Source organism: Cajanus cajan, chromosome 7, assembly GCF_000230855.2.
Source record: "Cajanus cajan strain Asha chromosome 7, NIPB_CcT2T_4, whole genome shotgun sequence".
NCBI classification, from domain to species: Eukaryota; Viridiplantae; Streptophyta; class Magnoliopsida; order Fabales; family Fabaceae; genus Cajanus; species Cajanus cajan.
Genome location: NC_138523.1, coordinates 4466546 through 4480885, shown reverse-complemented (window position 1 = coordinate 4480885; position 14340 = coordinate 4466546). Strand labels below are relative to the sequence as shown.

Sequence of the window (14340 nt, the reverse complement as noted above, 5' to 3'; positions counted from 1 at the left end):
TTTAGTTGGCCCCAACATGCCATCTTGTTATGTTTTATTTTGGTTAAAACAAGGTTCTAAAATAATTTTATTTAATCATCCAATTACAAATAATAATTTATGGTGAATTTGTTGACTTGTAAAAATTATACAAATAGTATTTTTTATTAGTTGATAATGTAAAAACTTTTACACTGATAATGCATAACTATTAAAAAAAATAGCATAAAATGTTAAATATTTGTTTCATTTTAGTATGAAAGTGATGCTATGTATAGAAATGAGTATTTCATTTTAAGAAAATAATTCTTCAATTATTTTTTTAATTTTACTTATTTTAAAATTTATAATATTCTTATAACAGTTTTTAACCGCTAACTAATCTTTAATTCCTTAAATGATGTAGGCTTCATTTTTTAGCTCACATTTTAAAAAATGGTTCAATTCATCTCAATCCATTTTTGACAAGTTAATGAAAAGGTGGGATAAAATAACATGAACCAATCATTATCATTTCTCCAAACATTCACTAAGAAGATTCAAAATAGTTTGTATTAAGTTGGGTCGAATTTATATGATTTTTTTTAATCAAATTCGAACTAAATTAGCCCAATTAATATCATGTTGGTTTGGGTTGGGTCATTGTATACAAAAAATTAAAAAATATTTTAGTAAAAAATTAATACTAAAAATTATATATCACTAATTATAAATAAGTGTGTAAATAAAAAAGAAGAACCAGTGAATCAATAATCTTTTAATCATCTTGTCTATGTTGAAAAATTAAAATAAAATATCAACAATAATATTAAAATAAGATTCTTTGGTTGAAACTCCTCATCATATGAAATAAACCTACTAACTATTAAGTGCATGATTTTATCAATTATACTTATGTTTCACAAAGGTCAATTGAACAACTTCTACCAAAATAAATATGCTAACATTATTTATACATTAAAGACAAATATAAAACCCACATGAGATAGTGAGGTAATGAAATTGTTTACTAAAGTATTGAAATTCAAATAACAAACATGGAAAGAACATGTAAGTATGTGCATGATAATATCTCACTTGTCATTTTTTATTTTTGAAATTATCTAAATTTTTATAATATACACATATTTATATCCTTTTTGTGAGCTTCTACTAGCTCTCAGTTTGACAAGTAAAATTTTAAGTCAAATTAGATATTGTTGAACCTATTAAGTATGTAGTTGTGATTGGTCTGAAAATTTTCAATATATTATTGACTCTCAGTTTAGTAGTCATAGAAATATCATCTTCTATCTATCATTTTCAAAAACAATATATATATATATATATATATATATATATATATATATATATTACATTAAAATTTAAAATTTGTTTAATGAATTGGATTGAGTTGAATTTCAATAATAAAACTTAATACCTAACTAAAAAAATGAGTTTGATTGCATTTAGTCTAAAAATTCGAACCAAATTGTTTGAAGTGTATTAATAAGTTTGAGTTAATTTTGGCTTATACAAAAAACTAATTTTACCCCGTAACTCATTTTATTTTATTTATTTTGTTATAAACAATTATTATTTTGTGGTATGAAAGTAATTTTGAGGATTCTGTTCCTTTCTCGATTATGTATCACTACATCATTTTGTTCACCATTTTCATTTTATATATAATAATCAAACCGAAATTAAAACCTATGACCTCCTGATAGCACTGCCTTCAACTCTCTAGCACTACACTTCTCTATCAACACTTGCATCATATGTTTAATAAATGTATCCATGTTAAGCCATCACTTCAGGTGTTTGGATGGTGTCAATCCAATTGACAATCAATCAATTTCTGATAAAATATAAAATATGAACATATTCATGCACTATCTTAAAAGTAATAATTAAAAATTAATCTTAATAAATATCTTCTTTTGATATATTCTTATAATTACAAAAATCTATTTTAATTGGACAAACAAAATAACTGCATACACCTAAATCCAATTCACAAATAATCAATTTCCTGTAAAATATGGACATAGTCCACGAAATATATAAAACTGACAATCAATGACTAATTTGGACAGATATCTCTCTTTAATATATTCTCATAATTACAAAAATCCATTTAAAGTGGACACAAACAAAATAACTGAAGAGATAAAAAGGCCCAGCTAAATCCCCATGCAAACACTTTGCACTATGTATAAAATCTTGAACCTTTAAAGAGAAGAGGAGGGATGAGTGGATATAAGGAACACCAAAAACAAAAAAATCTCAATGCTGAGAACGAACACTACAATTTTAATGCCTCCCTGAACTTAATGCTGAAGCTATTTTCTAGGCCCTTCTTGCCAATCGCTGGAAGATTTCCTTTCTGCATCATTGCCACAAACTCATTGTAATCTATGCGTCCATCCTGCATACGATTAAACAGCTGACATTAATCATAACTGCATTGATTCTATAGAAGCATCATATTCTTGCTAAAGGGTCTTCAATTTTTGAGCAAAACATTGACCATAGATAGCAGAATGCACAATACTATATTATTGTGATGGGTTTCAAAGTACACACTATCATAAACTTGTGTATCATGATGCCACATTAATGATGTCCAAAATAAGTGGAAACAATTATGGGTTCATTGAATTGAGGCGTAAATAACTTTTTAGTTCCTGTAATTTCTTTTTTGGTTCTTTTAATTTTTCTCCCTATTTGCGTTGTTAATTCTTTTTAATTTTAGTTACTGATCTATTAAGTGATGACATTGTTAAAAGAAATTAGAAAACAATCCTAACGTTCCCTAAATAACAAGAACTAATATAAAAGGGTCATATATATAAAAATCTTACAACTTTATAGGGATTGAAACAATGTGCTAAGGGGACTAAAAGAATTTTTTTTTTAATTGAGACCATATTTACAAAAAGAGAAAAAGAAAAAAACACAAAAACGAAAAAGATGCATTTCAAAGGGATTAAAAAGCTAAGCCTTAAATTAATGTCCCCCTTGATTTTTATCTCTCTTTCAAACTCAAACAAATTCTGAAAAGGAAAATAATAATCATCCAATGAATCTACTATACATGTAGGCCTTTGGTTTGGTGTGTGGAGGAAAAGTTTGTACAAAGATATGTCAACTGGATTCCAACAAAAGTTATCGGTGATTCTTTTAATCAATGGAAGTCTTTAGCTGAAGATATTTAGGAAGGATTAGGGCCTATATGGATAAAATTTCCAGAAGCACTAATATGAGAAGAAAATAGGGGAAAAAATGAAATTAACTTCTCTATAAGTTAAAATTAGCTTATATATAAGTTAAAAACAGCTTTTAGAGAAGCTAATATGAGAAAGATTATACATAAATTAATTTGAACTCATGAAAAAACTATTATTTTCCTTAGTGTTTCTGAAAAAATTTATCCAAACTGCCCTTAACTAGAAAAGATACACTAGTACACAAAGGGTGTTTTACGTCGTGTATTTTGACCATTTTACGTCGGAAAAGGGTCCGACGTTAATACGGGAGTCGTAAATTTACGTCGCCACTGGAAGACGACGTAAATTTACGTCGGGCAACTTTTCAGACCGACGTAAAAAGGGTCAAAATCGTGCCACAAATTTACGTCGGACGTGGCCTTGTCCGACGTAAATTTACGTCGGTCTTTGCCAGGCCCGACGTAAATTTACGTCGGACAACGCCATGTCCGACGTAAATTGTGGCAGTTTTTTTTTTAAAAACGTTTGTAAATTGATATACCCAACACCTGCATATAAATATAATCCAGAATACCAAATGTAAACCAGGCAGTCCAGAATAGAAATTCAAATTGTATTTCAAAATTGAATGACAAAAAGAAAATAATATATAAATCTTAAAAAACATAAATTATGACAATGTAAATCCTATTATCCTAAAAAAGCTATAAAACATGTTTGTCAATGCTATCTAAATAACTAACTATCAAACTATAAACATAATATCTAACTAACTAAACTTAGAAAAAAAGTTGCCCATTGTTCTCTTATCTTGAGCATCTCATCTTCGGGCAATGGAGATGGATCTTGAAAGACCTGAAAGGGTAATTTAAGTGTCATTAATATGCAATGTTAATTATTCTAAAGGTAAATATAGTTAAATAAATTTTGATATGAATTACCTGCGCCCAAGAATCAATAATACCCGCAGAAACTATGGCTTTCATCCAATACATGATGTAATAGCCACATTCAAACGAGTCTTGTTGCTTATTACACTAAAATGAGAAACAAATAACTATTAATTCCAAAGTCAATAAATTTAAATATTATTGACTGTATGAATTAATTTGCTAACCTTAGGGTATATGAAATGCAATGACTTTGATGATCTGGCTCTTCCACTTAATATATTAGCTCCAGACACGATTCTAATTAATTGAAATAAAAATAAATGTTAGCCAATATATATAATTACAGTGTTAAAACATAATGAAAAAATTTAGTTACCCATGTAATTGGCTTTTAATTTCCTGGCTTGGTTTTCGATGAAGTGAACAAAACCACACCACGGTATATTCCTTAGGAATGATTACCATTAACTGCCAATGAGACCTACATTGTATGACAAACAAATCAGTTAAAAAATTACCATGATTAAAAAATCAATTAAAAAACTAACCCGTCAATGTATGGAGCCATGTATATATGTCTTCTTGAGTCACTCATCCATGTTTGCATATATTGTTGGATCTGGACCTGAGTGTTTCCTGATTTTTGGATGGATTGAGGCTCAATAAATCCATATACTTCTGCTTGTGCTTGCTCCACACTCAATTTGTCCATGTACCTAACACAAATAATTATTATAAGTTAAATGTAATTATTGTAAATTTAGACTCATAAAAGAAAATATGACTTACATGGCCCACAACTGTATGATAGATATATTTAACATGGAGGTTCCCCCAACAATCTCTAATGCATCAGGCAGAGATATGTATAGTGGAACATCAGAGCTATCAACTCCAAAAACTCTAATGTCCCACTGCAATTGAATTGGTTGCTTCTTTAATCGTGGTAATTTGATTAGAAGCTTAGATATGGGATCATCCTCAGCTTCTGCGATATTAGCATCATGAACATGAGGTTCTCTCATGACCTCCTTACCACGATCGATAAAATCCTAAAGAAATAATGAAAATTAGTTAAACAATAATAGAATTATAAGAATCTAAAGGAGCAATAATATAATTACCTTTGCCCGTGCTGAAAGCGGCATGACCAAACATTTTGGCCAAGCTAAGAATGTGCCGGTTGCCTGCCCCACTAGTTGAACCTCTGTATTGGGCAAAGGCACTGGAGCAGCAGCATCTTGAACCTGGTCAACCACAACCCGTGTCCAGTCTGGCTGTAGAGGGACACCATGGATGGTTGAGCCACCCTCAAATACTCGGCCAATAGCCACTAACCGTGGGGGGTCATCCTCAACATATAACTCGCACTGGTTTGGTACATCAGTGTGAGCATGTTCCCCTGAGAAATTTGGAGCAGCACAACTCCCTTTAGTGCTGACTCGAACACCATCATGAGCAACTGCAGTCTGTTGCTGAGAACGAGCCAAAAGTTCAAACTTCTCTTCAAACTGTTTTTCAATATTCTTCCGTTTCTCTTCAAACTGCATCTCCAATCTCTGCTCCAATTTCTGTATAACCTCTTGACTGCAAGAGTCGACAGTGCTCCTCGATGATCGGCCACCAAAGAAATCTCGGTGGCTCCAAGAACCACCAACACCACGCACACGACCTCCGTGCTCTGGCTTTCCTATGGCCGTTGTGAGGATATCATTCCGACCATCGGAAACAAATGAGCCTTGGGTGCTCTGCTCAACTAAATCCTCCTGCAACAATAAGGAAGATTAAAAAATCTTATGAATTAAATGAGTTGAAATGAAGAGTCTTAATTTGTATATTTTTACTTACTATTTTATTAGCAACGACCCTTGCAGACTCAGAAGTCATTTGCCCATCTGGTTTTGTCCGGGCTGCTATCCACATCTCATGGCGGGGAGGTGACTCCACACGGTCAGCATCCTCAACCCCTGCTGCCTGTGCCCTAGCCTTCTTCATTTGCTTTTTTTTTCTTTCATATCCCCCTCTTGACAATAGATGGGGTGCAATATTCTTGGCTTGTCGTTCTTGGGCAGCTATTCTTTTAGCCTACAATAATACAAAAAAAATGAGATAAATTAAAATATACCTTAAGTATTTGTGTCAATGTAAAAGTTATCGATAACTAACCTGCCACGAAGGGTCCAATCGAGTGGCACAAAATTGCATCCACTCCTCATCAGTGATCTGGTACTTTAGACAGGGAGTCTCATTTTGGCGCTCTCCAAATACATACTCCCGTGTCAAGAAAGTCTTGAAGTCTCTCCACCTGCTGGCAAGGGCAGATAACATCTTCCTCCTCATGCCCTCAGTGTTGGGAATGTCAAAATTTTGCTATGAAAATAACAACAAATAATAAATAATGTATTTAAGTTATATAATATTGAAAGGATGTGAAAGTATATACCTGAATATCCTGCCACATGAGGTTCTTGTCAACCTCCTGAACGTCATCCCATGATGGAATGATAATAGAAACATGTCGTCGAGCTAGGACTCCCAAATAGCTCTTAAACTTGGCAGCATTTGGGCCTGATGCCTTGCCAGAACGAGGATCCACCTCAACCGATGTCCTCTCCTTGGCAATGCGCCCAGCTGTCAACCCAGACAATCGAGTGACAGATCTACCTTCCCTCCTTCCACTGCCAGACCCAGAATCCTCCATAATCCTGAAAAAATTAAACTGTCATTATTAAAACAAATTAACTATTGACTCAGTTATTCATAATTTTTTTAACCTAAACTACAACCCTAAAAAATCGATGGTAAACTAAAGGTCAATGCCTAAAAAAGTCTCTTCTTTAATGCATCTGGAACGGCCGTACTGAAACTAGAACGGGACGTTCCAGATCATCAAATTACAACAAAAAAAATTCCAGTAGAACGGGCCGTTCTCCATGCGGTACGACCCGTACTGCTTGCAGAACGGCCCGTTCTGCAAGGAGAACGGCCCGTCCTGCAAGGAGAACGGCCCGTTCTGCAAGGAGAACGGCCCGTTCTCCTTGCAGAACGGCCCGTTCTCCTTGCAGAACGGCCCGTTCCAGAGGAACAAATAGCAAAAAAAAAACAAATAAATTACGGAGACAACAAACTAACCTCAAACGACCAACGTGCTGACACTTACAAACTTGGATACGTTGAATGTAGCCGTAAACGCAGAGGGAGACTCAAGTAATTCAGAGGATTTCGTATAAACTGTGAGCGCGGGAATGAAAATGGGACTTTGGGGGCAATATAGGAGAACTATTACGTCGGATAAGGCGTCGCCGACGTAAATTTACGTCGCCCTTGTTGAACTCCGACGTAAATTTACGTCGGATTTGGGTGGGACCGACGTAAATTTACGTCGGACTACAGGGAACCGACGTAAATTTACGTCGGAATAGTGGTACCCGACGTAAATTAACGTCGGATTGGAGGTACCCGACGTAAATTACCTAATTTACGTCGGTCTAAGAGAGGTCCGACGTAAATTAGTCTCCACTTATTTACGAAACTGCCACCGCGTTTTTACAACGTCGGTGTTTGTGGTTTGCGACGTAAATTGGGTGACGTAAATACCCTTTTTTGCACTAGTGATAAGACAGCTAAGGGTATGTTTGTTTGAGGGCCATCCTGATTTCCAAAGCTATCTCATATAGCTTTCTTGTTCAACGGAGGAAAAGGTAGTTCACTTGTAAACCACATAGAATTGTAATTTGTAAACCACTTACATTATCTTCATCAATTTCCTTGATTATCTCTTCCAACCGGACATCTTTTATGCCAAACTCATCACAAGCCTGTTGAAGCTCTTCCTGAGTAATATAGCCACTTCCATCTTTATCGAAGTAAGAAAAGGCTGCAAATAGATTATCTTCTCTTTCAATTTTGTTACGATGCAATGTTGCAGCAAGGAACTCGCCATAATCAATTGTCCCATTGTTATCAACATCAGCCTACAATTTCAAGGTATGATAATATGTTAGAGATTTGAGTTAGCCTATTCAACAAATACATTATCACTACGAATCTGTGATTAAGTATAAGCTCAAAGAGACATCATAACCCTTCATCCAATTTTGATTTAATTTTTTTCGTTGTTTTTATATTAGCTACCTGGTATATTTTATTGAATATGGTAAATTTATTTTCTAATATCAAAGTTCATGACTTTGGTGACATCAAATATATGAGAAATGATAGCAACACATTTTGACACAATTTTTGAGCACACTCTCTTGGTCTCTTATTGGTTGAAATTTTGTTGGAAATGACAAAATTGAGTCCCACATCTTATTAAATGATTTTCTCTATTGATGGTCCCGCAATTTTTTAACCAATTGGGGAGTGTCTTGCTAGTACTACTCTCTGACACACATGAACAAAAAACAAATGATAAAACAAGTTAGACAAATAGGCACCATCTATAATTATATTTAATAATAGCATCTAATACTAAAATTGAAAACCAACTAGCACTTGTTGTCAAACTCCCCTGTTGCTTGTCAACAAAATGACTACTAAATGCAGCCTCATTTAATATAATTAATTAGAACTTGAAAAGAATTATTAATGAAGAATCACTGATTAGTATATTATGAATTATGATTAACCCTTTCCTCTAACAGTAAATTCATGACAGAAACAGAAGTGTACCGTAACAATTCATGCGCAATTTAATTACAGAAAGCTTAACTATGGCAAAAGATATACATTTCTCATTTATTTTGTGGACCATTATCCAACGAATACCACTTGTTTCTATTTGTTTTATAACACATGCTTAAAAAAACACTTACCGCTTGCATTAAATCATAAATTTCAGACTCCTTAATATTAGCACCCACTTTTTTCAAACCTGCTTTAAGTTCCTCAAAAGTGATTTGACCACTGTTGTCTGCATCTATCATATTGAACATTTCTTTTAAGCCAGCTATTTCTTCTTCATAAGCTCTCTGCGATAATCTAAAAAAATAAAAGAATGATTAAATGAATAGGTGCAAATAATAACATCCCATTTTCACCTTGCAGTCACAAATTCATAATGAAAGACTTCCAATCTATTAACACATGTATCTCCATTCTCAAATTTATATATCAATAAAGTCAATTATATAACAAATAAATTTCAAGCTTCCACGTCCAGACTTACTATAAGAGCCATTTTCTTGAGTTTGTTCATAGCAGAAAATTGCTTCAAGCGACTTAATACAGCAGAATCAAGTGGCTTGTCAGGAGCTACACCATCAACTTGAATCCAAGGATGACCTACAGGGAATTAAACATATATAAGCAAGAAAAAAATAAAGGTTCCTGGAATGATAATATTTCAAATTTGGCAATGATAATTGTAAAATTTATGTCCAAAGTAACCAGCTCTGGCTTTACTATAAAGCATAGAAATGGTTAATCCATGAAAGCACAGAAGAACAATTTTACTTCCTCAATAATTAAGAAGTCCTGTCAATCTTGTGGTACAAAATGAGCATACAAACCACAGACAAGCATTGCATGTTGCAGAGACACTATTATAGTGCTTAAATAATACTAGTAAATGTTTCTATTGGCATATACATATTAAAATGTTCTAATGAAAATATGTTGAATTAGTTGCATTGAATAGAACAAATGCATCAATAAACAATTTGGCAATAGCAATGTCATATTTTTCTATTACTTTTTTGTTTTGCAACATAGTTTTTAAGGTAAGTTAAACTTCGGGAGTTGTTCTAGGCATAAAAAATTTAGCATTGCGGTTCTTGCCTTTTAGAAATGTAGATGTTGCTCGTGTTGATTGTTCCACTTCTAGCACTTTGTAACGTCTAATAGTATAAATATTAACCACAATTTTATACGTATATATTTTCATATAATTTATATATATTTATAGATTGAAAACACAAGTAAGTTATTACTAATATTATGCATAATAAAATAAAATTTTCAAAATCACATACACATATTTAACTTATAATGACCTTAAAATATTTGCAATAATATACGTAATTATAACTACTTGTATCTTACATTATTATTTCCAATATTTACATTACATATTATTCTACTATTATTTAGAGTACATTCCTTACATACTATTTTTGTTCTACTATTACTACGATAGTATTTACATTGGTGGTGAAAATAAGTTTACAATAGAATTTGCATGATTTGCTGGTGGTAAAAAGAAAGTCACTATAATGGGTCCATCAACAATAATGAGATTTTCTTGATTGGGAAAGAAAACGAACGAAGACAGTCCTATGCCTGGGAACGTGATTGAGTTGGAGACAGCGTCTACATTCCAATTACCCCTAGGAAAAACGAGAGTGATAACTACTATAAAAGGACCTGGAATGGCTAGTAGATCCATCTATTTTATGATATATTTAATTTTACACAAAAAAAATAAGGAGTGAGAAAAATTATCAAATAAATACAATTAATTAAATAAAGAACAAGATTGTCTATAATCAACATAAAAATTAATTTTTTTATTGTTATAATAAAATTTGAATTATTTTAATAGTGACTAGTCAGGATAAATGAACATTATCATAATATCAACCAAATATCAATCAGGATATTTCACCACAAGTCCTTACTCATTTAAATCCCCAAGGTCAAACATCTAGCTATAAATAATTCAAACTTTATCTTCTATGGCCATAGAACAATATTTATCTTCATAAATACATGAAGAAATAACAACAAGACGAGTCCAAGATATCACATCTATATTATAGTTGATTATAAAATATATTTACAATAAATATATTTACGTAAAAAATATATATTAAGAGTACCAATGATATAAATAAAAATGACAATCATTATAAAATAATTAAACAATATGAAATATGAACACCTTAATAATTATTATGAATAAAAATAATCATAGGTTAAGCAAATAAATGAGGTTAGGGACATGATGGAGCTAATTGGAGAAGATTGTTGAATCTTCAAGTTCTCCATTCCAAGACCGAATAACTCTTGAGGATTCCTTGAAAAGAAGCTTGAATCTCCACGAAGCAACCTTCAATGGAGTAGAAGCAATGAAGTGGTTTGGTTTCTCCTTAGCTTGTTGTAGAAGCTTGAGGAACCAAGGCAAAGGTTGAAGAACCTTTGGTAGAAACCTTAGAGAGAAAATTCTCTACGGTTTTAGAGAGACTCTTGAGAGAGAAATCTAAAGTTTATTTCTCAAATTGTTCAAAAGTGATTACAAGAGTAGAAATTACAAATATATAGAGGTAGGTAGCTTAAAGAGCAAGCTAACCTTAATCATGGTTCACTAGGAACCATGGTAGGGTTGCTTGACCGTCCAAGGTGGTCTAGAAACTTGTGGAGCAAGCTTCTCACTTAGCTTGCTTGGGAAGCAAGCTAAGGAGAAGCTTGTGCCACAAGCTTCTCAACCCTAAGTGACTAACAATTTTGGCCAAGAAGGAGAAGTACATAGGCTAGGCGAATTTTGGCTACATTTTGCTCCATGATTTATTTTCTAAAATGTTTGGTTTGGTCTAGTTAGGTCCATCAAAAATGATGAAACCTAGCTAGATCAAACCTATGAAAAATTAGGAGCAAAATGAGTCCACTATGTAAAATTTTGCCTAGGCCCAATTCTGGCCCAATTACTAGTCACACCCTCAAGCATTGCTAAATGCCACCCCACTTCTACTACTGGAAAAATAGAAAAAGAGTGTACTTCAAGGTTAGGTTAAATGGAGTCTAAGTTCCCAAGTAACCTACCCTAGAAACATTATACAATGACTAATAAAATGCAATAAAGTGTCTCACAAATACAAAGGCAAAAATAAGCCTATACAAAGAGACTACTATATGTACAAACATATGAAAAGGTCTTTAAGATCATCACATTCCTCTTGGTTCTTTTAAGATATCACCTCTTGGATTCCTTGGCCTTGGCCATAGTCTATCAGGACACCTCACTAAATAAATATACATAAAAAATAACATAAATAAATAAACATAGTAGTATATAAAATTTTAAAGAGATAAAGTTCTCCTTCCCCTTACCTTAGAATGTAGACATATCAAGAGTTAGTTGTGTAAAAATTTTACTATTCTCTTTCTGCTCACTTCGCTCTCTTTCTCTTTTTCTCTCTTCTCTTCCATCTCTCTTTTCTTACTTCTCTCTTTTTCTCCTTCCGTAACTTGTGTCTCCAATTTTACTGCAGATGAAGCCTATTTATAGCATGAGGGGTAATGATTACTTAGTTGCTATCTAATGGTAAATTGATTTCAATTAATTTAGTTTCACTACCATTTGCTTCTGTTAGTTACGTATGGATAGCATAGAATCATTTGAAATCAGTAGAGATAAGATTTTTGAGCTTCTAGGGTTATCCGTGCATTTATTGCAGCGGATTTATTTTAAATCACTAAAAATTTCGGGAAGAAGAAAAAAATTTATAATATGCGTATATATATATATATATATATATATATATATATATATATATTTATATGTATTTTTATATATTTATATATAATAATCCAAATTATAAAGGTAATTAAATTTACAATATATATATATATATATATATTGTAATAATTTATATATAATTTATAATTAAAATTTTATTCTAAAAAAATATATTATAAATAGGATTTTTGAATATAATTAAATATTATATATTTCCATTTTAATTTTGAAAATTTGACAATAGAAATTTTAATGTATTAAAATTATAAAATATTGTACTTATTTTCTATTTGTTCTTAAAATATAATAACAAAAAAAAAAATTGATTACTATTTTAAGAATAATATAATAATATTGTATCTGAAATTTAGGATGTTACACACTTCACCTTCTTCAATAGGCGGGAAAAAAGTAACTATCATCATTTTCTTCTTGAATTTTGTTTTTCTTGCTCTTGCATTCATCAATATTTTTGTGTCATCTGAGAATGAATATTTGCAGGAACCTTCTTACATTGTTAAACTTAACCTTTCTCACCAGCCAAGTGACTCTTAAACCTATTAAATCCATCTCCCTGAATAACTTTATCACAGTAAATGCATAACATAACAGATTTTTCATTCTCCTTAAGCAATTTATAATGCCCCCAAGTTATATCAATTTTCCCTCTAAAATTGTTTTGGAAAGAGTTTTGAGTAGAACCCTCTAGTGTTGATGGCGTTTCACTAGTTGCCATACCTAATATTAAAATATCACGCAATAACAACAAACAAAAAAAAATATTGTAAATTAAATCAACCAAAACTAATATACTAGTGAGCAGCCAAAGAGTAGCTAACAATAATATCATGCTAAAATAATCAAATTATAGCTTCAAATAACAGGTAACAATAACATAATGTTAAAACAACCAAATTATAGAGTCAAAGAGCAGCTAACATAATGTCAAAGCAACCAAATTACATAGACAAAGAAAAAAGTTAACATATAATTATATTTTACAAACAGAGCGTCCAACATTTCAATGTACAAAATAACTAAGAAGAGCATCCAAGCTGTCAAGATTAAATAATATGGTTGTTAACCTAAACAAGAAGGAGTGTGGACTAAAACTTGAACACAAATGTGAGCACAAGATGTCGTAATGAATTATGAACGCGAACATGAAACGTTAATAACAACAAAAAATGCAACATAGAGTGAAAATGAAAACCCAATGCTATTATATGCAACGCAAAGCTGAGATGCCATAGTGGCATCAAAGATGGAAGGCGTGCAATGGCAGAGAAAATGGAAGGTGCAGTAGAGGGGATGGGAGGTGTTGAACGATGACAACAACGACTCAGACTACACGTGTTCTTCTATGTGGCACACGTGTTTGGTCTGTAACGTGCTCTTCTACATGTTGCACAACGTCGAAGAAGGGTTGTGGCATAGTAGGGTGACAATGTGATAGGGCGATGGCATGACAAGGCAGTTGATGGAAAACTTAAGAGAAAACTAAATTGTTGTTGCCTTCTCTTCAAGTTCCTCCCTAGATCTTCGACTCCTTGATTCTCCTTAAGCTTTGTTGAAGCCTCCAATGCAGGTAGAAGCTCTAAGGTTCACCTTAAAAGGTGAAGAACACTCTCAAGTGGCGCCACTCCTTGGAGGAAGATTAGCCACTTCAAAACTCACCACACTCTTGTGTGAAAAGGATAAGAGAATTGGATTAAAATCAAAGAGTTTTGAGACTTTTGGAAGAGAGAAAATTCAGAGGAAATTTCATAATTCTCTCATATAATGCATCAAAAGTGTT

At 32.4% G+C, this 14340-nt stretch overlaps 2 protein-coding genes across 2 annotated transcripts; both read right to left on the bottom strand.

Annotated features, from left to right (window-relative positions):
* Window positions 1–1989: 1989 nt before the first annotated feature.
* On the bottom strand, window positions 1990–13278 carry LOC145949756 (calcium-dependent protein kinase 17-like). The gene is made up of 4 exons (XM_083060635.1): window positions 13071–13278; window positions 9255–9370; window positions 7834–8058; window positions 1990–2389 (listed from the first exon to the last, which is right to left on the bottom strand). The coding sequence occupies exons 1-4, from the start codon at window positions 13276–13278 to the stop codon at window positions 2267–2269; spliced, it is 672 nt and encodes a 223-aa protein (XP_082916761.1). The 3' UTR covers window positions 1990–2266.
* Window positions 3434–7774, bottom strand: LOC145949570 (uncharacterized). The gene is made up of 7 exons (XM_083059848.1): window positions 7217–7774; window positions 6528–6789; window positions 6251–6454; window positions 5933–6169; window positions 5209–5850; window positions 4874–5136; window positions 3434–4800 (listed from the first exon to the last, which is right to left on the bottom strand). Exons 2-7 carry the CDS (start codon window positions 6783–6785, stop codon window positions 4620–4622), a joined length of 1785 nt encoding a protein of 594 aa, XP_082915974.1. The 5' UTR covers window positions 6786–6789; window positions 7217–7774; the 3' UTR covers window positions 3434–4619.
* Window positions 13279–14340: the final 1062 nt, after the last annotated feature.